The sequence below is a fragment of the Geotrypetes seraphini genome, chromosome 9, assembly GCF_902459505.1.
Source record: "Geotrypetes seraphini chromosome 9, aGeoSer1.1, whole genome shotgun sequence".
In the NCBI taxonomy this organism is placed as follows: Eukaryota; Metazoa; Chordata; class Amphibia; order Gymnophiona; family Dermophiidae; genus Geotrypetes; species Geotrypetes seraphini.
This window is the reverse complement of record NC_047092.1, coordinates 75,009,052-75,036,534: the sequence shown is the minus strand read 5'-3', so window position 1 is coordinate 75,036,534 and position 27,483 is coordinate 75,009,052. Positions and strand designations below refer to the sequence as shown.

Genomic DNA, 27,483 nt, shown 5'->3' with positions numbered 1-27,483 from the left:
GCTGAAGCTCTAACCACTGTGCCACACGCTCCCCACACATTGGCACATAATTGTCCTTTCATACTCAGGTGCTGCATATGGTGAACTTTTATATATAAAATAACACCTACAATTTTCTTTATCCTAGCTAACTGTGTTTATTTATCTTTAGTTTGTATTTTAAGCAGCAGCAAAATATTCAGATATTTCTTTAAAAATGCACATAAAGATTTATGAATAACTTATCCATTTATCTTTATGCTCTCATATCTTTCTGAGGGTATTATAGTCTTATATTCCTGATATCCTCATTTTATATAGCTTAAGGACACCTAACCTGAGGTAGATTACTATACTGTACAAATATTGTCTGTTCAAAAGAATTAGTTCACTGTATGATCCACTCCTGTGTCTGCTGTGAATCTTACAGCTAAGCACATTTTTTTAAGAAACTAAACAAAATTCTTATTTCACAGATGAATAACAACTTTCATCTGTAGTCATTTGCATTCCGCAGCCCTCCATTGAACTGCAACACATTAGAAAACATTGCATTTTTGTGTGAAATCATGCAACCAGACATCTACATGAACCTTGCTCCCTTAAGAACCCATGAATGAAGAATAACAAGATTTGAATATCTAGTCACAAAAATTAAATGAAATAAATTACAAAAAAAGTTCCCTTGGCCAATCTAGGAGTTAGTTGTATTGCATTAAAAATGTTAAACACATTTTCAGAACAAATGATATGAAACCTGAGTTAGAAAATACCAGCTCTCTATTGGTTCTTAAAAAAACTAATTCAGATGGCTATAATCAGACTGAATTCTGTAAAGTAGAGAAACAGTGGCTGATTGGGTTTAGATTTTCAAACCTAAAGATATTCTTCTGTCATTGTTAACATGAAGTTTTCACTATTCTGTTCATTCATAGCTACTTTGAAATGTAAAACAATTTCTTATGTATATATGATACACAAAGATAGATAACCATGCTAAGAGGAGTTGTGCAGAGTTCCTGAAGGAACTCAATTGAAGCAAAAGCCTGGCATATTTTATTATACTTGCACTCTAAATCACAGAACCTATAAACAATAATACTTGAACTACATAATAAAAAAATTTTGTGCATAAATTACTTAGACCTTACCCATGTGCTCAATAAGTTCGAGCAAAGGTAGCATTTTGTAAGTCCTGTACCACCAAAAAATATCAAAGAAAATGTTTTATACTTAGCTTACCCCCTCTTCTACAAAGCCGCGCGGTAATGGCCCCAAAGCCCATAGAGATATAAAGGGCTTCGGGGCTGTTGCCGCGCGGCTTTGTAGAAGAGGGGATTAGTGTGGCAAAAGCTGAAACTTTGTAACATTCGGCAGTCTCTCAAATTGCTGCTACTTTGTAACAAACCCTTGTGACCCGGGTTTCACTGTGCTTCATCAGGAGGGGGAAAAAGCTAAATTAAAAACAAACACAAAACAACAAGCAAAATCTCATCAAAGCCTCAAGCTGTGTCTAAGCCAGTATTCTTCAGTGCAATGATAGCCCCTGGAGACTTCTAGGGTGGCCCTCATCATCATTCTGGCTTTTTTCTCTGATACTCTGCATCTCTGTATTCAAGTTTGTCCAGAAAGGGGGACAAGCTGCATACTTGAAGGACAGGTCATTTCTCAATAGATGTAGAGAATCCATTTGGAAATACCTACCTCCTTGAGGATGCACCCAATAAATAGTTTGAAGGTAGCAGAATGAATGTTATTGACAAACACACTGGTCAGCAGAGTTGTGGCCTTACACGGGAAGATATTTGGTGGCTCTCCTTCAGCTTATTTGCTTTCAGAGTGGCTCCGACTTAAAAATGAGAAAACATCACTAAGCAGAAAATAGTGTATATACTTCAGTGTATCAAAGGGTAATTTATTTTTTTATGTCTTATATTCCATTAGTCTTCTTACAGTCATTTACAGATTCCAATGAAACATAAGATATATTAAAAATTATATTTAATAATGATTCAGTCACGTAGAAAACATAAAACAGTAGTCTTACATCCTCTATGGGGCTCATAATCAAAAGAGAAAAATGTCCAAAATCCGGCCTAAGTTGGCACTTGTTCGAATATTGTCAAAATATGTCCAAATGCTGATAATGAAAACGGGTTTTGGACGTATTTCTAAACGACTTAGGCCTTCATAGTGCCGCTGAACGACCAAAGCTAAACGGGGCGTTTCAGGAGGAGTGTCGAGGGCGAGAATTGGGTGTGACTTGGGCCAGCTTAGACTTGGTCGTACAGCATGTATAACTGAAAGTTATACAGCCCAGGATAGACGAAACTTGGATGATGTGACTTAGACCATTTAAAACATGGTCTAAGTCACAAAAACCCACCTAAAGTCACCAGATAAGCACTGCAAACACATAATACACTACCTCAGTAATCACCGACCCCCCCCCCCCCATAAAAATTATAATCACACCTTTAAAATTCAGCCTCCAGACCATCATCACCTGGCAGCCTGGCATAGGAAAGCCAGTTGCCCAGCATAGACACGGCTTAAGCCGTCTTGGGGGTGGGTTAGGGACCCATGGAGAGGAGGACCCATGCCCATAAGCCCCTGTAATCACTGCATTGATATTTAAACATGTGCACTCCCCTATACACCCCAAAACCCTTTTGTACTGGCATATAAGTGGCTCCTGCAGCAATGAGGGCTATTGGGGTGGTAGATAAGTGGGTCTAGGGAATTCTGGAGGTGGTTTGGGGGGCTCACCATGACTTATAAGGGAGCTGTAGTGATAGTGTAGATATGGCACCCTTTTTGTGAAGTTCACAGCAGTGCCCTGTAAGGTACCCCATTATTTAGGTGCCATGTCTGGGTGTTCAGTCCATCACTTTGCATACCTCTCCCACATCCAGCAGGGCTTGTTCTAGGCATTTTTGACTTGGATGAAAATGTGGTATAAAGATGAACGATTTAGCGACTTGGACGATCAGATCGGCAGGACGCATAGATTTTCAAAGCAAAAATAATTTTGGACGTATTTTTTGAAAATGTGTCCTAGGCTGTTTTTTTACTTTGGACGACTTGCGACTTAGATGAAAATTGACTTAGAAGTTCCTTTTGATTATGCCCCTCCACACCAACAGTAGTTTATATCCTTCTTTCCTGAACATCACCAAAATCCAACTTTCTTTCAGAACATTTTTTATGATATGAAGCTAATTTATTCTTCTATCACCCTGAACTTATACTATTGAACCATCTCTCTTCATTACCATCTATTCAAACTTCAGTTGCATGATATATCTTACATCAGTGTTACTATACCCATGTAACATCTCTTTTCAAGACACTACTTGACTCACTATCTGCTTCCATATACAGTAAAACCTTGGATTGCGAGTAACTTGGTGTGCGAGTGTTTTGCAAGACGAGCAAAACGTTTTATTACATTTTAACTTGATAAACGAGCAAAGTCTTGCAATACAAGTATATACAGTATATGCGTGTCACATCATCACAACTGAGCCAATGGTTCTCTCTCTGATGCTGCGGAAGTGTAGTGTCTGTTCTAAATGAGCGATATCTTGCAAAACAAGTATGTACAGTCACGTCATGTCATCACAACTAAGCTGATGGTTCTTTTGTATTAAAGGTTTTGGGATATGGAACGAATCGTCTGAGTTTCCATTATTTCTTATGAGGAAATTTGCTTTGATATACAAATGTTTTGGATTACAAGCATGTTTCTGGAACAAATTATGCTCGCAAACCAAGGTTTTACTGTACAATTTAAGTTTCTCTTACCTACCAGTGGATTTATTCTACAGGTCATTATTACCTGCCCCCTTAAATTTCTCATTGCCCACCTCATCAACTCTATATATAAGGCAAGTTATCCTAATATATGCTGGTCTCCTCCTCCATGAACTTCTTAGATAGATAGTGTATCATCCTTCTTCCTGGCTTTATTCAAATCCAATCTAAATGATCACCTTTTTGAGACTCCTTTCAAAGCTTAAGCCCTGTTTCTCTTGATCATAGCCTTGTTAAGTCTAATATCTTTTTTAATCAGTGAAATTCTCAGATAAATTCTAAGCACCACAGAGATAGGACTTTCTCTGCATTCTGGTTCAAAACAAAGATCCATGAAATCCAACATCCTGTCTCCAACAGTGGCCAAGCCAGATTTCAAGGACTCAGTGAAGTCACAATGAGTAGATCCAGAGATAAGTGATGGTTCCTAAAGACTCCTTAGGTGCAAATGGGTAAAGGACCTCTCCTCCAGGAGCTTCTCTAAATCATTTTTAAAGCAACTCTTCTTGCAAAATTCCACAGCTTAATTGTACACTGAGGAACAAAATGCTTTCTTCTATTTAGGTGTGCTACCTATTAGTTTGCCTTATCTTAGTATACTATTTGAAAGGTTAAATAGCAGTAATAATAGTAGTATAAATTCTGTAAAAGGCAGTAAACTAAGGAAATCTGATTCAAATCCCACAGTGGCTTCTTGTGATTTTAGGAAATCATTTATCTCTCCATTACCTCAGGTTCAAACTTAGATTGTAAGCCCTTTGGGGACCTTAAGCTACAACTGGGAAAGGTGAGTTACATCCAAAATCTTTTCTTTCCTCTTCCCTAATGGGAATAAACATAGAAACATGATGGCAGATAAAGGCCAAAGGCCCATCTAGTCTGCCCATCCAGAGACTGATATTCAAAGAATTTAGCTTCATAAAGTTTACTATTTAACAGGATACTTGGCTTAAGAGGGCAAGTAGGCCCATGTGTATCTTTATAAAATCTAGTATAAGTGACAGAATTGAGATTATCATGCAGACAGTTGCACCTGTACATACCTACCATCACTATGTGCAATTATGTCATGGCACAGACTTTTATGCCATGTACACATTCAAATGACCCTCTTCTGGAGCAATTCTATAACTGGACTGCATAATTTAGGTACACACTTTATGCGAGCTGTGAGCTATTCTACGAGTATAATGGCACAAATCACCATTCTGTTATCATCGACCACAGACTACAAAACCTTCAAGAAAGATATTAAAACCATATTCTTCAAAAAATACATAAAACCCATCTAGCACGACCAGTCCCTACCCAATCCCCTCCAACCCTCTCTATACCCTTAATACACTCCCGCGGCGGCCCTCCAGGCCCATCACCTGTGCAATGGTCCCTGACTATTCCTATAACCTACCTCAACTCCTATCTGTACCCCTCAATCCCCTTATCCTCTAGGAACCTATCCAAACCTGCTTTGAAGCCCTGTAATGTGCTCTGGCCTATCACGGCCTCCGGAAGCGCATTCCATGTGTCTACCACCCTCTGGGTAAAAAAGAACTTCCTAGCATTTGTTCTAAACCTGCCCCCTTTTAATTTCTCCGAGTGCCCCCTTGTACTTGTGGTTCCCTACAGTGTGAAGAATCTGTCCCTGTCTATCTTTTCTATGCCCTTCAGGATTTTGAAGGTTTCTATCATGTCTCCTCTAAGTCTCCGCTTTTCCAGGGAGAATACCCCCAGCTTTTTCAACCTGTCAGCATATGAGAAGTTTTCCATACCCCTTATCAGTTTAGTCGCTCTTCTCTGGACTCCCTCAAGTACTGCCATGTCCTTCTTGAGGTACGATGACCAGTACTGGACACAGTACTCCAGATGCGGGTGCACCATTGCACGATACAGTGGCAAGATGACTTCCTTCGTCCTGGCCATGATACCCTTCTTAATGATACCTAACATTTGGTTTGCTTTCCTTGAGGCCGTCGCGCATTGTGCCGACGCCTTCAATGTTGTGTCTACCATCACCCCCAGGTCTCTTTCAAGGTTACTTACCCCTAGCAGTGATCCCCCATTTTGTAGCTGAACATCGGGTTCTTTTTCCCTAAATGCATAACCTTGCATTTCTCTATGTTAAAGCTCATGTGCTTCTAACTACCCAACAAAGTCTAAAATGCTTCTAATTTACATCACTTTAAGATCTCGACTTCTCTTTGGTAATTCTTTTTACCCAACATTTATCACCTTAAGATCTCGACAACTCTTTGGTACTTCTTTTTTTTTATTTATTTTTTTTTAGTACTTCTTAAGTAAATATTATGACATCGCTTATGCTATTCCTGCAAACTTTTAATGTAATTCTTGATAACTTTGTAATCCGCCTTGAACCGCAAGGCATTGGCAGAATAGAAATCACTAATGTAATGTAATGTATTTACATAATTACCATAATAGAAAACAGGCATAAGTTAACATCAACACATCTACATTTAGATATCGGCATTTATTTCAGTTCTATGGCTGGCTTACATGTTAGCGAAATGCAGCATTTACAGTATTCTGTAACTTAAGCGCATAAATGTTAGTTCCACCTCTGCCCTGCCCCTTTCAATTACGAGGGCTGATCGAAAAGTAATGAGTGCCTCTGCTAAGTCATTTTAGTGCATAATTATAGAATAACAGTTGGTCACACTATTGCCGTTTATGTGCATTAATGTACACATAAGAGCGTACATACTCATATACTATAAATTTAGGGGTCAGTAATCAAAGAGCCTCTACTTCTAACCTTAAGAGTTAGGTTCCTAAATTAGTCTGTCTAAAAATGTGCTAGGGCTGGGTGCTTGATATTTATGCTCCCAGTTAAACTAGACTCCTAAAGGTAAGATCAGAGATAAAGTTTGAAGCTTGGAATAACTACCACTTGGCTGCTAAATTAAGCTTTAAATCTAGGTAAATGAATGGTGAATATAAATTTAGAGGCATAAGTCAGGTGATCCTAAATTTAACTGAATTTTCAGTAGACGCTTAACTTCAGCTAAAAACTGGAGACATAGATTCCTAAATTTAAGAGCTCAGTAGAGGTAGGTCTTAGACAAATCAAATTTCTTTGACTGGGTGACCAAAGAATTGGATTGAGGAGTGTGCTAGATGTGGTGTGTTTAGATTTTAGCAAAGACTTTGATAGTGTTCCACACAGATGTCTAATAAATAAACTGAGTGCCCTCGGGATGGGCCCCAAAGTGACAGGCTGGGTCAGGAACTGGTTGACTGAAGATGACAGAGGGTAGTGATCAATGGACATCACTCTGAAGAAAGGGATGTTACCAGTAGTGTGCCTCAAAATTCTGTTTTTGGGCCTGTTCTTTTTAACATTTTTATAAGCGATATTGCTGAAAGGCTGTCAGGTAAGATTTGCCTCTATGCAGATGATACCAAAATCTGCAATAGAGTAGACACCCCGGATGGTGTGAATAACATGAAGAAAGACCTAGCGAAGCTTGAAGAATGGTTTGAAATTTGGCAGCTAAAATTTAATGCTAAGAAATGTAAGGTCATGCATTTGGGCTGCAAAAACCCAAGGAAATGGTACAGTTTAGGGACAGAAGAGCGGGACTTGGGTGTGATTGTATGTGATGATCTTAATGTGGCCAAACAGGTTGAAAAGGTGACAGTGAAAACTATAAGGATGCTAGGGTGCATAGGGAGAGGTATGGCCAGTAGGAAAAAGGAGGTATTGATGCCCCTGTATAAGACTTTGGTGAGACCTCATTTAGAATATTGTGTACAATTCTGGAGGCCGTGCTTTCAAAAAGATATAAAAAGGATGGAGTCAGTCCAAAGGAAAGTTACTAAAATAGTGCGTGGTCTTTATCATGAGGTATATGGGGACAGACTTGAAGATCTCAATATGTATACTTTGGAAGAAAGGAGGGAGAGGGGAGATATGATAGAGAGTAAATACCTATGTGGCGTAAATGCGCATGAGTCGAATATCTTTCACTTGAAAGGAAGCTCTGGAATGAGAAATTATAGGATGAAGTTAATCGGTAATAGGCTCAGGAGTAATCTAAGGAAATACTTTTTTACAGAAAGGGTGGTAGATGAGTGGAACAGTCTCCCGGAAAGTGTGGTGGAGACAGAGACTGTGCTGAATTCAAGAAAGCATGGGATAGGCACATGGGATCTCTTAGAAAGAGGAAGAGATAATGGTTATCTCAGATGGGCAGACTGGATGGGTCATTTGGCCTTTATCTGCCATCATGTTTCTGCGTTTATAAGTAACTTTGATTATATCAGCCTCAGAAAGTTTACAGTAATATAAAGGCTTATTATAAAAGGGAATTATACTAGCAAAAGGGGTGATAATGATAACACTGCTTTACTTAGTCACCCATCCACAATCTACAAATCTCTTTATATATAAAATGACCACACAGTATAATATGTGCTTAATAGTGAATGCTCAGACCTACAACTATATCCCAGTGAAATATCACGGAGAAGCTGTGTAAAGAGACCATCATTGCTAGTTCACAGTCTCTCCCACCATTACTAAATAACATTAGTTCTTAACAACATCCACAGCTCTTAAAGTAGGAACAAAGACTACTTATCTTAGTAAGGTGGTACTGTGGTCTTAACAGCTACTCCGGGTACATCCTTCATCACCAGAACTGCACAAAATGCATGTTCACTGATCCCCGTTTTTCCGTGATATTTCACTGGGATATAGTTGTGGGTCTGAGCATTCACTATTAAGCACATATTATACTGTGTGGTCATTTTATATATAAAGAGATTTGTAGATTGTGGATGGGTGACTAAGTAAAGCAGTAATATAAAGGCATCAAAATTGCATCAAATAAATTGTCATCAAAGAAGGGGCAAATTAACATGTGGATAAAGGTGAGCTGATTGATAGTCTGCATTTTAATTTTCAAATGGCATTTGATAAAGTACCTCCATGAAAGATTTCTGCTCTAGTCCCTTCAGCAGTACATTTTCATCGCTTAAATAAACAGCGTACAGATCAGACATTATTGTTGCGTGTCCTTTGAATCCACCATTTTATGGGCCCCTGAAAAAGACGTTTTGATCGAAACACGGACCGTGTTGGGTCTCATATTTTGTATAAAGTGGTCTAGTTGTACGCAACAATCTGTTTGTTCAAAATAAACCTTGACTGCAGTACTTTCCTTTGTCTTTGGTTCTTTGCGTTTTTATGCAGACTTGTTGGATTTCCTTTTTCTTGTCTTCGATTTGTAGGCTAATTCATAAAATCAAAGGATCAGTATGCTTATTTTCTGTGACACTCAGGGTCAGTGTTAGACCTGCTGAGACCCAGGGCAAAAATTAAGGAGGGGCCCCTAATCCCCTCTCCTCTTAGCCCCCTCCCCTTATTTTCTGACTCACCACTGCTACCCCACATAAAACAATTTTAAATGACTTTTCACACACAAAACACAAACAGATATTCACCAGATACAGAACCAGGTATCACAAATTAGAAATATGAACACCAAAGTTAAACTGGGAACTTCAAGAAGTTAAACTGGGAAAGTACTACAACACTGGAGAAATAAAACCAGAAATGCACTTCATTTTGTTCCGAACACAATCAGGGCTGGTTTAGCGTGGCATTACAATGAGGTCATTACTATTAAAATGGTAGTAAAATAGGCTCTTTAATATTTAAACGAGCATTCTGGGTGATTCTCTATCATCACTGGGTGATTCTCCAAGCACGGCGCCAGCTTTTATGACCAAAAATTACCAGCTGGTCTGGGGCTACCAGTACTGTGAAAAGCACGTCTCAGGCATGTGTTTTTCTGGCTGTGGCTCATGATAACAATTTTAAAAAATAGACAAGTCACATAAAATATAGTAGTAGTTTTGGGGGAAAAATCTCAAAAGCACGCGTCGTGGGATGTGTGCATTAAAGATGTGTCTTATGCGCTCCAATAAGGCACGCTCATGATATGCGTTCCTAAGGCGTAGCTTTTCCCGGCACATGCGCACATTTACTCCTCTTTCTGTGGACTATTTTGTGCATGTGCTGATCGCTATCACCAGCCCTCACCCCTACCCCGTGCCTTCTCAGCTTTCATACATGCATGAAAACTGAACATGCATGGTGGGGGAGGGGTTGTAGTGACAACTTGGAGACACTGCTACCATCTGTAGAGCTTGGAAATTTCAGGCTGCTGGACTGGAGAAGGTGATCTTCAGTTGGCGGGACTTGGGGATCCTTTCCAACTCTATTATATAGTACATTGAATTCAGGTGGGGAGACAATTTGGTGCCCACCTATTTTGGGCTCAAGCCCCCTTCCCCAAATCAGACACCTCGCTATGCCACTAAATACAATAAAAAACCATCTTCCAAAGCTAACATATTCCAGTTAATAAATTCAAAATAAAATACCTTTTTCTACCTTTGTTGTCTGGGCATTTTAATTTTCAATCATCTTGGTCACAGTTTCTCTTGTCTGCTTTCTTGTCTTTCTTCTACTAATTTTCTTTTCAGTATCTGCTGTCCATTTTGCTTTTCTCCTCTCTTCTCTTTTGTTCCATTTGCTCACACAACTGTCTAAGATATTGATTTTTCACTTTCAGTTATTTCCTCCTTATTTTATTTTCTGCCTCTCTCCATCCAAATTTCACCCTCTATCATACCCTTCTCCATTTTAATTTTCAGCTATCAATTTCCATCTCCTTTTAATCCCTAGCTCTTCCATTTCCCATCTCACTTCTTTCACAGCCTTCCATTTCCTTCCATCTAATCCTCATGAGCACCTTTCTACCTCTGTACTCACTATTCTCATCTCACTTGTCTTCTTGCTACCCCCTTTTGACCTCTCCCTCATGGTTCCATTATTTCCAGAATTTCCTCTCTTGTAGCCTATCCCAGTCTCATTGTCCAGCATCTCCCAATCCTTTTCCCTCTACCCCCTATATCTTTCTGTCCTATCTCTCTTCCATCCTTCTCCCACTTGGTCAACATTACTTCCTCTTTTCTGTTCTTCTTCCCTCTCCATTGATACATCATCTATTTCTTCCCTCTATCCCATTATTCAGCATCTCTCCTTCCCTTCCACCTCCAGATCCAACATGTCCCTTCCACCCCCAGATCCAACATGTATATTCCCTCCTCCCTCTTATCTCTAGGTCCATACTTTGTTCTCTTTCTTGCAGACTACCCTTTCATCCTGTATCTCTTCTTCCTTCCCCACCACCCCCAAACTCATCACCTCTCCTTTTATCTTAATTACCCTCTCATCCAGCATCTCTCCATCCCTTCCCATCATACTAGGGTCCTCCATCTCTCCCTTTCTCTTTCCAACTGCCTTCCCAACCCATATTTTTCCTTCCCTCCCTCCCTCCTCCCCCTCACCACTCCTGGTTCCACTATGTCCCTTTCTCTTTCCAGCTGACATCACATCAAGTATCTCTATCCCCCCTCCCTTCACACCACCCCTTGGGTTCAACTTCTCTACCTTTCTTTTCTGTCCTTCCATCCCATTGTCCACTATCTCTCTCCCTGTTCTCTGTTTCCACGCCCATTATTTCTTCTCCTCCCCTACCCTCAGTCCGGCATTTCCTCCTCTCTTTGAAGTTGCCCCTTCCCTCCATCTACTTCAAAAACAGGTTCTCCAGGAGGTCCAAGTTTTCCCCTTTTCTCCACCCCCATCAGACATCCCCTCACCTTCCTGGTCTAACTTTAAAATGTACTTATCCTTCACAGAGGATTTCCAGCACTCCAGCAATTCTGACAGGCTGCCCACGGACTCCACTACACTTTCCCTCTGCCGCAGTCTACCCCTCCTCTCATGCAACTTCTTGTATCTGCCTGGGGTGGACCATGGCAGAGGTAAAGTGCAGTGGAGGCTGCGGGCAGCCTGTTAGAATTTCTGAAGTGCCAGTGATCCTCTATGAAGCATAAGTGCATTTTAAAGTTAAATCAGGAAGACGAGGGGAACACCGGACAGGGATAGAGACAAGGGAAAGACATGCCAGGCTAAGGGGTCCCTCTAAAAACATGGAGCCTAGGTCAACTGCCCTGTTTGCCCACCCACCCCTAACACTGGCTGTGGTGACATTGTGATGGTGTGTTTTGTCTCGCCTTTAGGCATTCATGCAGCCGCACTTATTAGGAAATGAATTCACGCATTTAGAGTTTCCGAGGAGGATACAACGCAAGGAAATTGGAAAAAGGATGCTCTTCAGGGACTTCAACATGACAGGCTGGTAAGCATATACTGTGCCCTTTTCAATACTAGAACTCTGAATTTGAAACAAAAGGGTATTGTAGTGCATATTCTCATATATGAGAAACTAATTGTTCTTGTGTAATGCATCTTTCATCACAGAAATAGAGTTATCACATGGTGCTGGGGACAGTTAGATATGAGTGACTTAAGAAAGTTTTTCTTTACATACAGTACAGATGGTAAGGATGTGCATTTGTTTGAAAGACGAGGGAAATATTGATATTTTCCATGTCGTTGCATGTCGGTTTCAAACAAAAATAATAGGAAATAAAATGCATTATTTGCAGAGTGTCTACTCTAGTGGAAGAGAAGTGTACATGTATGCACCATTGGGAAAGAGTGTGCACTCTGAAATAGAATGCCTTCTTGACAAATAGTGCACCCTCTCTGTAAATAATGTGCATTCTAAAATGTTCATTCATTTGAAAGAGTGTACCAACATTGCTTCCATAATTTAAAAAAACCAGAACAAAACAAATATTCCTTTAAACTACTAATTATTTCTACAGCATTGTAGAGAGTCACGAAGAAGACAGTCCCCGCTCGAAGGAGCTTACAATCTAAACAAACAAATAGGATGCCATGGATACAGTTAAGGGGAATAGTTAATCGCTGGCTAGATTTGTGGGCAGTGGGGAATGGGGTTATGGATTGAAGTCTATATTAAAAAGATAAGTTTTCGGTCTGCTTTTAAACAAGGGAAGGGGCATGGTGGACAAACTCAGGTGGTTTATTCCAGACACAGGGGGCTGCTAGATGAAAGGAACGAAGTCTGGAATTGGTAGTGTAGGAGATGGGTACAGCTAAGAACAGCTGATCTAAGGAACGGAGTTCTCTGGCAAGTGTTTAAGGAGAGAGAAGAGAGGAGAGATATTGAGGGGCAGCAGAATGAACACACTTGTAGGTCAGTAATAGGAGCTTGAATTGTATGCAAAGGCAGATAGGGAGCCAGTGAAGTGATTTAAAGAGAGGGGGGTGACATGAGTATAGATAGAGAGGTTGGTAGAAGAGTCGTGCAGCAGAGTTTTTCACGGATTGCAGGGGGGAGAGGCGGCACTGTGAGAGACGGGTTAGAAGTAGATCGCAGTAATCTAAGTGTGAAGTTACATGAGTGTGGACAAGGATCCGGGTAGTGTACTCAGAGAGTAAAGGGCAAAGTTTGGAGAAGTGTCAGGCCATAGCAGTATATTGGATGTGTGTAGAAAATGGGAGGTCAGAATCAAAGACATCTCCAAAGTTGCGAAACACAAACATATTTGAACTGAATACCCCTAATTGATGGAAGGGACAAAAGTTGTATTGGAATTCAAGAAAGCATGGGAAGCTTGGGATTTGTGTTGCCTCATCCCCACCCATGGCTACATTTAGGCACCCAAAATAAGGTCCAATGTTCAGTGATCCGAAGGAAGTTTAGGAGTTCTTTTACTAAACTGTGGCAAAAAGTAGCTTAGCGCATCTTTCCCACGTAAGGCAAGGGTGAAAAATGAAGTAAATTGGGAGGGGGAAGGGGAAATCGTGGTGGGGGGGACCCACAAATGTAGGTTTGCCTAGGGCCCAAGATAGTTTTAATCCAACCCTGGCCTTAGTAGTACTCAAAAATCTTTGATAATTACATTATGCCCAACTTAAAATATTTAAATAGTCAAGCAGTTTAATTGTATTTTTGTAACTCTTAGGATTACCAACCATAATAAGCCTTGTAATAATCCTCATAAAATATCAACAAATCCATTTCCTGAAACCCATTGCTGTTTGAACAGTCTGCTTTTCTTCTCATTGTTTAAGCAGTTCATCTAAGTCACATTCATGACTTGTTAAAATTTCTCCAATGTCCAGAACTTCAAATCTCAATAATTTGTTTTGGAAATGATTAAAAAACAGTACATGCTCAAATTCCACTCTCAACCTTGCCCATTAGTTTCTACCCCCATTTCTTACTTTACATAGAAGCATGATGGCAGATAAAGGGCAAATGACCAATCCAGTTTGCCCATCCGCAGTAACCATTATCTTTTCCTTTCTCTCTAAAAGATCCCATGTGCCTATCCCGGGCTTTCTTAAATTCAGACCTAGTCTCTGTCTCCATCATCTCTTCCGGGAGACTGTTCCACGCCTCTACCACCCTTTCTGTAAAAAAAATATTTCCTTACATTACTCCTGAGCCTATTACTGCTTAACTTCAATCTATGCCCCCTCATTCCACAGTTTCCTTTCAAATGAAAGAGACTCGACATGCTCATTTGCATCATGTAGGTATTTAGTCTCTATTATATCTCCCAACTCCCGCCTTTCCTCCAAAGTATACAGATTGAGATCTTTAAGACTGTCCCCATAAACCTTATGACAAAGACCACGCACCATTTTAGTAGCCTTCCTCTGGACTAACTCTATCCTTTTTATATCTTTTTGAAGGTTCTGCCTCCAGAATTGTACACAATATTCTAAATGAGGTCTCACCAAAGTCTTATACAAGGGCATCAATACCATCATTTTTCCTAATACCTCTTCTTATGCACTCTAGCATCCTTCTAGCTTTTGCCGTCACCTTTTCAACCTATTTGGCCACCTTAAGATCATCACATACAATCATACCCATACAATCATACCCAAGTCCCGCTCTTCTGTCGTGCACATAAGTTCTTCACCCCCTAAACTGTACCGTTCCCTCGGGTTTTTGCAACCCAAATGCACGACCTTGCATTTCTTAGCATTAAATTTTAGCTGCCAAATTTCAAACCATTCTTCAAGCTTCGCTAGGTCTTTCTTCATGTTATTCACACCATCCGGGGTGTCTACTCTATTGCAGATTTTGGTATCATCCACAAAGAGGCAAATCTTACCCGACAGCCCTTCAGCAATATCGTTTATAAAAATGTTAAAAAGAAAAAGGCCCAAGAACAGAACCTTGAGGTACACCCAAAGCAGGATTAAATCTTCCTGGGCCCATAGGCACACAAGTACACTGGGCCCCCCTGGCCCTGCCCCGCCCCTAACCCACACATGTCCCACCCAATTTATCTGTTTTCTTATTTACTTCTTTATTTCCACTTGTATTTCTTTTATTTTTAAATTCAAAACAAACAAAGATTAGCATACCAGTGCACAGTTTTTCTTCTATGTAACCCCCAAACATCTCTGAACAAATCCCCCTTCCTTCCCCTCCCACCTACTTACCCAGGACTTTAACTCTGAACCCTTTCCATGCATATATAAGAGTGTTCAAATATTTGTAAAGCAGTAATACTATCCAAAATATAAGTCTATATTAATAACCAAGTTTACAACGCCTCTCAACTGCCTCATTCTACATCAACCAACTGTAACCCATATGTATGCAAAAACAACCAAATCTGTAACTCCTCTAGTATGTTCTACTCCATTTATGTTAACTTGCAACGAAACAACAAGGCAAGCAGTCTACCAAAGAATCCAACATGAAACAAAAGAAGATTGGCAGAAAATAAGGAGATTCAAATCAGGTTAATTCAAGGTGCTCCCAAGAACCATGCCTGATGCATTTCGCCAAACAAGGCTAGTCAACGCTAACAAAATACCATGTCTTTCATACAAACAGGTCACAGAAAACACCTTCACCTAGTATGGAATATGTAATTACAAACTAACCTCTCCCCCCTTTTACAAAACTGTAGTATGGTTTTTAGCCATGCTAAAAAAATGCTCTACAGTTTTGTAAAAGGGGGGATAAAATAGACAAAGGTTAAATAAAACCACCAAGAAGCTGGACTGTGCATACAATGCAACACCACAGAAACAGCGATGCATGTCCCCTAAAGCAAAAAAAATAAATAAATAGAAATTTTTTTTCTACCTTTGTCTTGTCTGGTTTCTGCTCTCCTCATCTTCTTGTCAATATCTTCCTTTCAACTTTTGTCCTTCTGTGCCACTTCCAGAACTGTATGCCTCCCCCTTCCATCTTTCCCTTCACCCTCATTGGTCTGGCATCCATCTTCTTCCATTCCCTCCTCCAATGGTCTGGCATCTCTCTCCTCTCTTCTTCCCTTCCCTCTCCCACACCCCCAAGGTCTAGCATTTCACTCTCTCCTCTCCCTTCCCCCCACTTCCATCACCATCAGCCCCCTTTCTTTCCCTCCAACCCAATTCCATCCAGTATCCTTCCCTTTCCCTGCACACAATTCCATCAGCATCTGCCCCCTTTCTCTCCCTCCACCACCCTTCCATACCACGCTGCCCCACCATCCTTCCCACCACCGTTCCATACCACCCTGCCCCCTTTCTCTTCCTCCACCACCCTTCCATACCATCCTTCTCACAACCCTTCCATACCACCCTGCCCCCTTTCTCTCCCTTTACCACCCTTCCATACCACGCTGCCCCACCATCCTGCCCCCTTTCTCTTCCTCCACCACCCTTCCATGCTCCTTTCTCCCCCTCCAAACATTGTTGCTGGCTATGCCCTCTGAGCTCCTTTGCCTGAAAATAGCATTATAACAGCTGACGGGTCACTCCGACTTCTTCCGGAGCAAGTAAGTGACGTCGGAGGGGGATGGACCGTCAGAAACAGTCATCGCGGGACCTTCCAGTAACATTGTATTGCTGTAAGGCTGTATTGCGGTTGCTGCCGGGAGGGGGTCCCGTTGCGGTTGCTGCCGGGAGGGGGGGCCTGTTGCGGTTGATGCTGGGAGGGGGGCCCATTGCCGGCAAGGTGAGTCGTCCTCCTTCAGCGGGCCCCCTTCATAGTTTCAGGCCCTAGGCACGTGCCTATTGATTAATCCGGCCCTGGGTACACCACTGGTAACTTCCCTTTCCTCAGATTGATCTGCATTTATCACTATCCATAGGGGCCCTTTTTCTAAAATGCAGTAAATTTTGCACTAAAACACATTACATGCATAAATTAGTATGTGGTAAGTGTAAAGACTGTTCCCAGTATGTTTCTAACCAATTAACACAGAGAAAGTACTTTACACCATGCTTGAGATTGTGCCTAATTTTAGATACACACAATGCACCTTTAATGTCCATATTTTAGTCATTTATGTGCATAAGTGGCAACTTATGCATGTAAATGGCCTCTTCAGTGTGAAAGTACATATATCATTTGCATGGTACATAATTTCACTGTGAGCAGGCACATGGGTGGAGTTTTGGTGGAGCATGGATATTATGAGCGTTTGATAGCTTAATATAATTTATGCACTTTCTTGCTTCTTGTAGGTATGGTCATCTACACTAGCTCTAGGACTCGTGTAAATCATCACACCTTAAATGAAGGCAGATTTTTGCCCACTTAAGTTAGTGTTTTACATTGAAAAGTATAAATCAGTTTGAAATAGATGCAATTTTTGATGCTTTAGCCTAGGTGCCTGGTTATTACCACCACGTACAGACAGCACAGATGTACTTACTGTCACTTTAAATAAGAGGTGTAAGGTACATCTGCACTAACTACACCAGATAGCAAAATTTCTTATCAATGCACATATGTATAGGCAAATATTCTATAAACAGAAGTAGTTTATTTATTTAAATCTATTAATTTATTATTCATATACCACTTATAACCTAAGCGGTTCCAAGTTGGTACTCAATTATTTCTCTCTGTCTGTCCCAGCGGGCTCACAATGTGACTAACATACATACCTGGGACAATGGAGTGTTAAGTAACTTGTCCAGAGTCACAAGGAGTAGCACTGGGCTTGAACCTGCAACCTCAGGGTGCTGAGGCTGTAGCCCTTATCACTAGGCCACTCCTCTTGTATCACTCCATGGTGCAACTCATCTTGAATATTGAATTCAATTCTGGTCACTTTATCTCAAGAAAAGATATAATGGAACTAGAAAAGGTTCAAAGAAGAGCAACCAAGATGATAAAGGGGGTGGCACTCCTCTCGTATGAGGAAAGACTAAAGAGTGTAGAGCTCTTCATTTTGGAAAAGAGAGGGCTGAGGGGAGATATAATTGAAGTCTACAAAATCCTGAATAGTGTAGAATGGGAACAAGTGGATCGACCTTCCACGCCATCAAAAATGACAAAGACTAGGGTGCACTCAATGAAGTTATAAGGAAATACTTAAAAAAACCAATAGGAAGAAACATTTTTTTCAGTCAGAGAATAGTTAAGCTCTGGAACGCATTGCCAGAGGATTTGGTAAGAGTGGTTAATGTAGCTGGTTTTAGAAAAGGTTTGGATAAGTCCCTGGAGAAAAAGTCCATAGTCTGCTCACTTTCGGGTGTCTGGACAAGATTGCTCTAACATCCAGCACCTGTGAGCACTTGAATTATTTTTTGTCCCTGTTAGGAGATTCAGAGTGAAAAGTACAGCTAGGGAAGTTTGAGCTAACAACTAGCCACATTCTGGTATTTTATAAAACAAACACATGTACGTATAGAATGCATACTTATATTTACACCAAATTAAGGGCATTATAAATGTGTTTGTTGGCATTTACACACTTTTGGAGCTGGTTGTGATAAAGCATGGTTAACTGCACTCGTTACTTTTAAAACAGGATCACAAAATGCTGACCCAATATTCTGGATTCCCAATAGCAACTATTAATAAAATCATCTGTCTAGAAAGATTTCTTTTTAGGCTAATAGCCAGTGGCTGCTACATTTCTGTAAGTAAGAGAATGTTTTTAATCCAAATCAGGAAAATGGAAATGAGTACCCTGGGGCTAGTGCTAGGCAAAGGGTACTTTTCAAAGACTGGAGCATTGTCTACCTTCAGGAATGCTGACAACCTATTTAACTTAAGAGCTCAGTTTTTCCTTTTCTTACAGAGATCTTTTAGTCTCTGAAGATGTGATTGAAAGCAACAGCACTTTAAATCTATGTCATTTTGATGTGCAGCCAGCTTTGGACAGTGAATATGACTCTCACTCACAAAAAAAAAAGGCTCTTAGTAATCTCTTCAGATAATGGAGAAAAAAATAATGGTCATCAAGTACATTTTAATTTCTGGCAAAGTAAATTCATTTCTACCAAATATTATGCTGCTCTTTTCAAAGACCTTTGACAGCACAATCAGACAACTTGAGCAGGGAGGAGGGGAGCGGACAGTAGGAGAAATATTACAGAAAACAACGCCAGAGCCTGTACCCACATTTATTACAAGCCAGTTTATTGAATCATACACAAAAAAGCCCCATTAACAAGCCTTAGACTCTATTCTGGAGATAGTCATTTAATAAAACAGTTTTAAATTATGCTCATCGTTAGCTTTACATAGATCGCAAAATGGTATTTAAAGTCTCTCTCTCTCATAAACATACATTTACCTGGCAAAAGTTCTAGATGTCTAGAATTAGAGAACGTTGGCATGGATGGCTGCCTATGCGAGAGGCTCCGGCTTAATTTCTAAATACTTGATCCCTACTTACATTTAAATCACAGCCTTTGTAAAAAATCTACTTTATTGTAGACATTGCTGACTTCCTATGTCTTCCTCGAAAGTGCACAAGTCTGACGCCGGTTCTATGTCTGCTAACAAAAGATCTAGGTCTGATCCTGCCTCAAATGATGCAGTAACACTGCAGCACATTATGGAGGAGCTTTTAAATATTAAGGCTATCCTCTGGGACTACTCTGCGACACTGGCTGATTTGCGATCCAAAATGTGTAGTGTGCAAGCGTAGATGGGGAAGGCACAAGAGGAAATAAAGCAGCGATGCTCTGCTAACGCTGATACTATGGCTAAGCTGCAAAGGAAATAACGGCTGATAGAGTCACTTCAAAAGGAGCTAGAGTCAGTCAAATCAGGCCTGTAAGAATAATCTACATGTTCTGGGTATCCAAGAGGGGGCAGAGGGCCCTGATTTAATGCAGTTTGTGGAAACCTTGTGCCCCAGCTAGTGGAGATGTAAACAGGCAGACCCTTTGATTTGGAGTTTGCTCGCCGAGTTCCTGCTTCTAGATCATTTGCTTCTAAATACCTTAGAGTAGACCAATAGTGGTAAAAGTGCTCCGCCTTCCCCAGTAATGGAGGTGTTGTGACGTGCGAAGCTTAAGGCACCCCTGCAATTTGAAGGACAGAAGGTAATGATCTTTCCTTATCTAACTAAGGAAAATGTGCAAAGAAAAAATCAGTTTTTAGCAATGCGAGAAAGACTGTCAACTCTGGGGGTGCAATTTGGGCTTCTCTATCCATCATGTATAAGGATTACCCTGTTTACTATTACGAAAACATTTGAAGATCCCAAAGAACTAAGTAGTTATTTAGATATAGTTGTTAATCAGTATGGTCATTTACCTGCTACACAATTTTTTAAAATGATTGCACTTAAAACATTGTTTGGCAAAGTCATGTTACAAAGATCTGATAAATACGAGGGATATGGACTTACAGAATTTGTGTGTAGGTCTCATTAGGCAATCAAAAAGAGCCTCTTCAGTTTATCGAAAAGTTAAATTTAAGAGATTAAATGCATGTTTTACTCTGCAGCAATTGTAGGAACATGATTTCCGAATGGAAATCGATGATGTTATAGGGACAGTTTTCTGGAGAAAGGTATGTCAACCTACTCTGTCAACATCATTAACACAATCTTTATTCTATGTTGCTCACAGAGCATATTGGACACCTTATAGAGTCTCCAGACTGTCAGCACATAGATCTAATTTATGCTGGAGTTGTAAAACTGATGTAGGCACATTTTATCAGATGTTGTTTGGATGCCATACTGTTAAAATGTTTGGGGATGAAGTCTGGCAATGAGTGCAGGAAATATTTGGATTCTGTATAGAGCTGACTTATGAAATTGTCATTTTGCGTTCCTGTATCTTATCGCATTTAGTTAAAAAATATAAGGCTAAATTATTTCATGTTCTTATGGGTCTATCAATTCAGCAAGTTTTATCAGAATGGAAAAATAGTACAGTTCTTTCTTTTCCTGCATGGTGGGCAAGAGTCTGTCTTACGCGTAAATATGAAGAAGTAGCTGCCGCCTAAGGTAAACCCTATTCTCTAACCAATGTCCATGTTACAGACGCTGGTTAGAGAATTGGGTTATTGTAGACACAGCCGCTAAGCTTATCGCGGCAAGGGATCTCCCTGCCATGATAAGTTTACCAGCTGCGGCCGCCAGTTCCCCCCCTCCCCCCCGAACGAATGCGGCAGGAGGGATACACAGTCCCTCCTGCCCAGAACACCCCACACCTGCCCCAAACAAATGCAGCAAGAGGAATGCCCAATCCCTCTTGCCCAGAACACCCCTCACCCTTGAAGATCACTGGCAGGAGGGTGCACAATTCTTACTCCTGGAACACCCCCCACCCCTCCCCTAAAGATTGACGGCAGGAGGGTGCTCAATCCCTCCTGCCAGAAACAACCCACCCCTCACCGTAGATAACCCGACGACCCACACACACATGCGGACCCCCCCCCCCCCCCACCTCACCACCAATGATCACTCCCATGCTTAGACCCCCACCCTCCCCGGACCCCCTGCTAACCTTTAATGATGGGCGGGGCCATAGGCACATGGGCCAATCAGGCCTTAGGCCCCTCCCCGGTGCATCACACAAAGCCCCTCCCCGGTGCATCGCACATAATCATTTCGATGGAGGCGGGCATGCTGGCTGGACGGTGGGAAGACCCAGCCAGCTGGTCATCATTAAAGGTTAGCGGGAAGGGCTTGAAGTGTGGTTGATGTATTATCTACATTGGGGGGTTGTCGGGTTATCTACGGTGAGGGATTTCCAGCAGGAGGGATTGGGCACCCTTCCAGCGATCTTCAAGGGGAGGTGGGGGTGTTCTGGTAGGAGGGATTGGGCACACTCCTGCCGGCGATCTTTAAGGGGGGATGGGGGTGTTCCGGGCAGGAGAGATTGGGCATCCCTCCTGCCATGTTAATTCGGGGCGGGCAGGGGGGTGTTCTGGGCATGAGGGATTGGGCATCCCTCCTGCTGCATTTGTTTGGGACAGGTGTTCTGGGCAGGAGGAATTGGGCATCCCTCCTGCTGCATTTTTTTTGGGGGGGGTTACTGGAGATCCCTTGCTGTGATAAGCATAGAGGCTGTGTCTACTTATAATGTAGGCCAGCATTTTGCTGGCTTACATTGTACGCGTCTCTCACTGGACTAGGGAGACACGTACGGCTGCCTAGGTTCGCCTAAGACTAGTTACTGGGCAAACCACGCCCACGCTTAGCCTTAGGCGGGCTTGTGCACCTTCCTATGCTCACGGAGGAGCCTCTAATGTAGGGGGCCTGCCTCGGGAGATTTTTTTTTTTTTTTTTAAACATGTGTCCCGATTGGCTGGTTAGACAGCAGTGGGACGCCTACTGCTGCCTATAGTTGGGATGCCGTTTATAGAATCCGGGCCATAATGTATACCCTGCCACCCTATAAACCATAAACAATATTAATAATAATTATTATGATGGCATTAGTTTGAGAAAGCAATAAGAAGGTTTTTTCAAGGTTAAAAGAACCTGAGGAGTAGCAGTGGAAGAGGAATTAAAGCCTTTGTTTCATGTGTGAGCAAAGACTAAGGTCAGCTCCTTCAGTTTTAGCTGAGTGTTAAATGCATGGTTCCGTAATGATAAATAGGTGCTTGAAAGATGCAGAATGTGCATACTGCAAAGATCTGCTGCTCTGACTAAAGTAATAATGAGGATGAAACCTGACTTATTATTTGCAGCATAGCTCTTAACAATGGATTATTCTTTTCCTTTCTCTGCATATAACTCAAGAACAGAAGCAGGTCTTTGGGATCAAAAATAACAGGGGATTTTGGTTCATACCTTTTTCAGTAGTTAAAGGCAACTTGTAGGTATTTTTCTGTCCTGAGAGGGCTTACAATATGATAAACCCAAATACAATGACAGGATTCATTTGTTTGAAACATGTGTAGAGTAGGGATATAGCCAGAAGTCCATTTTGTTGAAGACCAGAGATGGACTGGAGGATGCCATGAATATTCTTCCCCCCCCTCAGTATTGTGTTAAAAATAATGTGTCCGAAATTCAGCATTATGTAGCCAACCGAGAATGACTCCTGGCTAGCTAAATAGCACATGAGATTAATCAGCAGGAGATTTCTGGTGACTGGCTATGTCGTGCAATATAGCCAGTCACTGCCAATATTCAGTGGCTGGCCAGCTAAGTTTAGCAGCCAAATAGACCTAAGAACATAAGAACATAAGAACTGCCTTCTCCGGATCAGACCTTCGGTCCATCAAGTCCGGCGATCCGCACACGCGGAGGCCCTGCCAGGTGTACACCTGGCTTAATTTATAGTCCACCATATCCTTATATGCCTCTCTTAAGGAGATATGCATCTAGTTTGCTCTTGAAGCCTAGGACGGTCGATTCCGTCATAATCTCCTCTGGGAGGGCATTCCAGGTGTCAACCACTCTCTAAAAAGCAGTTCTATCTTTGGCCACTATGACTTAGCCAGCTAGCTGGCTTTTGTTTTAAGGTTCTATTTGGTTTGACTCCTAAATATATAAATAAACTTTTTTCTTTTACAACTAATAGACATAAGAGAAGCTCACATTTGAATTTTGTTTTTCCGCCTGTCAAAGGATGCAAACTTAAAAAACATCACCACCATCTTCTTTCATATCAGGCAGCAGCAAGGGGCAAATATTTAGATCAACTACTTCTTCATACCGAAATTTATGGGGAATTTAGAAAACACCTAAAAACACATCTGTTTCTGAAGTATTTAGGTCAGGGGTGCCCACACTTTTTGGGCTTGCGAGCTACTTTTTAAATGACCAAGTCAAAATGATCTACCAACAATAAAATTAAAAAAAACACAAAGCACACTGTACGCATAGAAAATGTTAATTATCATTCCTATTCCAGGGTTTTTCAAAGAGGTCAAAGCAGATGACTCTATGCACTATCACCTCAGCAACAACCATACAAAAATAGACAAATATAGCCCCCTCCCTTTTTACTAAACCACGATAGCAGTTTTTAGCGCAGGGAGCTGCGCTGAATGCCCAGCGCTGCTCTCGACACTCATAGGCTCCCTGCGCTAAAAACCTCTATTGCGGTTTAGTAAAAGGGGACCTTAGTGTAAAATATAGACAACAGATATAAATTCAGACACATTTTGATCACTAAATTTAAAATAAAATAATTTTTCCTACCTTGTCTGGTGATTTCATGAGTCTCTGCACTTTCTTCTTCTGACTGTGCATACAATCTTTCTTCCCTTCTTTTAGCCTGTATGCTTCCTCTCCTCCAGACCTCATTCCTTCCCCCAACTTTTCCTTCCTCTTCCCTGCCCTTTTTTCTCTCTGCCTTCCTTTCTTTTTTTTCTGTTTCTCTTCTTTCCTTCTGTATTCCTGCCTGCCCTTTTTCTTTCTTTCTCCCTGCCCTCCCCCAAGCCACTGCCACTGCCATTGCCATCGGGGACCAGGACCCAAACGTCACCAATAACAGGCCCCAAGCTCTCCCTGCTTCGGCCAACCAGCATTCCTCTCCCCGATGTCAATTCTGCCGTCGGGAAGAGGAAGGCTGATCAGCCCAAGATCGTGATCAACCTATTGGGGGAAATGCTGCCGGGTCCTGCCTTCGCGGAAACAGAAAGTAGGCAGGACCCGGCAGGAAGAAGAACAAATGCTTCACTAACTTGTCTCCCGCATTAGCCCGTAGCGATCGCTTGCTTCAGGGCTCTCAACATGTGCGTGCTGGCTTCCCTTCCCCCCCCCCCCCCCCCACCGGACATAACTTCCGGTTTCGGAGGGAAGAGAAGAGAAGCCGGCACGCACACATTAGAGCCCGGACCATAAGTTCGCTACGGGCTGAAATCTCCAAGCCAGTTTTTTTTAGGTTTTTTTAATGTCCAGCAGCGGCAGATGACAGCTGGGCGGACCGCCCAGCTAAAAGGCCCTAGGGAGAACACTGGAGAGGAAAGCTGATCGGCCCGTAGATCAGGAGGGCAACACGAGTCTATCACGGAGTCCGGGATGGGCTCCGCGATCGACTCGCATTGCCTTCCTGAGCTACTGGTCGATCGCAATCGACGTATTGGGCACCCCTGATTTAGGTAGTTAATTTGTAAAAAAAAATTTCTATTATGCAACAATCAGATCTTTTAGGGTTTTTAGCCATTGGTTTTAATGTTTTAATTTTCTAATTTTCTTCAACTTTTATTGTATTTTAAATGATGTATTTTTAAATGATGTAAACCACATAAACCTTCACGGCTTTGTGGTATATAAATAAATTGTTATTATTACTAACTTAGCTGGCTATGTCTCCGCCAGCTCAAACAAATGTAAATTCAATGCCAGTCGCAAAATAAGGTGCTATCTCCTGAAGTCTGAATATCGAGCAAAATACCTTTAACAGGGATGCCAGTGCTGCATCAGTTGGAGAAATTAGCTGATCTAGTTGACTAGCTCATAAAAGCATGTGAAAGGCCTATGTAGTCTTGCTAATATAACAGGATAAATTGCATGTGTATAATTTAATCAAACAAATAATGGTCCAAGACTAAATATTAGCGTCCAACATAAAATTATACTTTTAGACTTCCAGACTTATTTCAGTTCTGATTAGGAGGAAAAAACTTCAAGAGCTCATAGACAACCTCAGGTTTATCTATTTTAAGAGTACACTATCATCAGTCATAAAAACCTCCTATAGCACCTATTCTAGTGCAATAGGTATGTCATTCTGGACAGTAGGGTATTCTCCATATGCTCACAAACTGTGCAGAAGGAATCCACTCCATGTTTTCAACTCCTCCTCTTCCCGAGGGCTTTGCTGCCCCTTCAGTTTTTCCTTCTGCTTATGAGTCGGAAGGTGTCTTTCTGATCTGCTCTGCATATTTCTTTATTATTTTCAGTATTTTTCACGTTTTTTGCAGCTATTGGTACACCAGAGCTCCCCAGTTCGGGGGAGAACTCTACCTGCATAGAGAATCAGACTTGGGTCTGCAGCTAGCAGGTTAATCCCTTGGAGACCTGTTTGGCCAGCCTGCAGAAAACTTTGTGGAGTTTGGGATCCATATCCGTAGCAATTTAGCTCACCTACTGAATCGCAGGGGCTTGAGCTCAGGCTGCTAGGCATCCGCAGGGAGCTCAAGCGTGGCTCTTCAGGGTGTCAAGTTTGATATCACTTCCCCTTCCCCTTCACATGCATGATTCCACAGGGGTTGAGGATCAGTCCAACCTTGGTCCGACTGTAAACCTGAAGATCTCAGTGTTGGAGGAATTGCTGATTGAGGCAGAGTTTCTTTTCCCTTACCCAGATACTTCTTAGAGCTGATGTAGGCTGCAGCACCTTCAGTACACATGTCAGTGAGCAAAGATATTACAACCTATGGGCAATATCGGGGGGGGGGGGGGGAGGGGGGTTCCTGAAAATCCTGTTTTTAAGGGTTTCTGCCACTTCCTATAGTGTCCCTACCTCTAAAATCTTGTTTTCAGGGGGGTTTACTTTTGGATAAATCACCATTTATTGGCACTAAAATGCTGCTGTGGTGGCCATCTTTGATTTCCTAATTTTTAAAACATTTATTTTTTTTTTTTTCAAAATTCTCCAAAGCCTTCAAATCACCTTGTTTTGCCTCAAAACTGGCAAGGATAGAGTCCTTAAGCCCTTTTACCCCTAATTCATGCTAGAATTGCATAGGTGGTCACTTGAAGAGCACCCTTGCGTCATGTGCCATGCAGCACATGAAAGGAAGGTGGGAGCATCTGGCTTAGTCTCCCCTTTGGTCTCTAGGGCTGAGGAACCATTGGAGGGCATATCTGCTAGAAGAAAATCCCTTCCAGAGCCACAGAACAGCAACATACCTAAGCGCAAGAGCGTGGAGACCACAAATCTCAAGAGACATAAGGCAGAGTTATCTAGCTGGGACTCACTGCTACCTAGTAATGCCTTTTCTCCTTTCTACCGAAGGTAATGTCTGCTTTTCACATCAACCAAGAAGTTTGTTTGCCCGCTTTTCATCCTACGTGAGTAACTAAGCAAGATAAGATATTGCAGAGGTTGGATGTATGAAGAATTTTACTCCACTACCTGGAAAGGACCAATGATTCTTGGCTTTCTGATCATCTTTTGTTCTAACCAGTCAGTCACAAGGAAGCAGACCAGTCTTCAAGGCTTCTATCGCCAAATGGATTTGCATGGCTGTGGCAAACAACCGCCTATTTCTCTCAAAGCTCATTCAACCAGAAGTATGGTATCCTCATAGGTGGAGTCCCAGGCAATTCCACCCAAAGAGTTCTGTAAAGCAGCCACTTGGTCTATTCTCCATACCTTTACAAGGTTCTATAGAGCAGACCTGGAGGCTCGAGAGGATGCCGCTTTTGAGTCCTCGGTTTTATGGGCAGGCTCATCTGTCCCACCCCAGATGTCTGACGCTGCTTTGATATGTCACCTAATATATAGACTCCTGCATTTATGTAGCAGAGTGAAAAATTAGATTCTTACATGGATTTTTCTGTTAATACACACAGGAATCTATACATCCCACAGTC

At 41.7% G+C, this 27,483-nt stretch overlaps 1 protein-coding gene across 3 annotated transcripts in view; it reads left to right on the top strand.

Annotated features, from left to right (window-relative positions):
- PPM1H (protein phosphatase, Mg2+/Mn2+ dependent 1H) overlaps positions 1-27,483 on the top strand; it is a 261,462-nt gene that overhangs the window by 195,659 nt on the left and 38,320 nt on the right. For all 3 annotated transcript variants that reach the window (XM_033958800.1, XM_033958801.1, XM_033958802.1), the window contains exon 6: positions 11,911-12,029. In XM_033958800.1, coding sequence (XP_033814691.1) covers positions 11,911-12,029 — 119 coding nt within the window. The remainder of the gene's footprint in view (positions 1-11,910; positions 12,030-27,483) is intronic.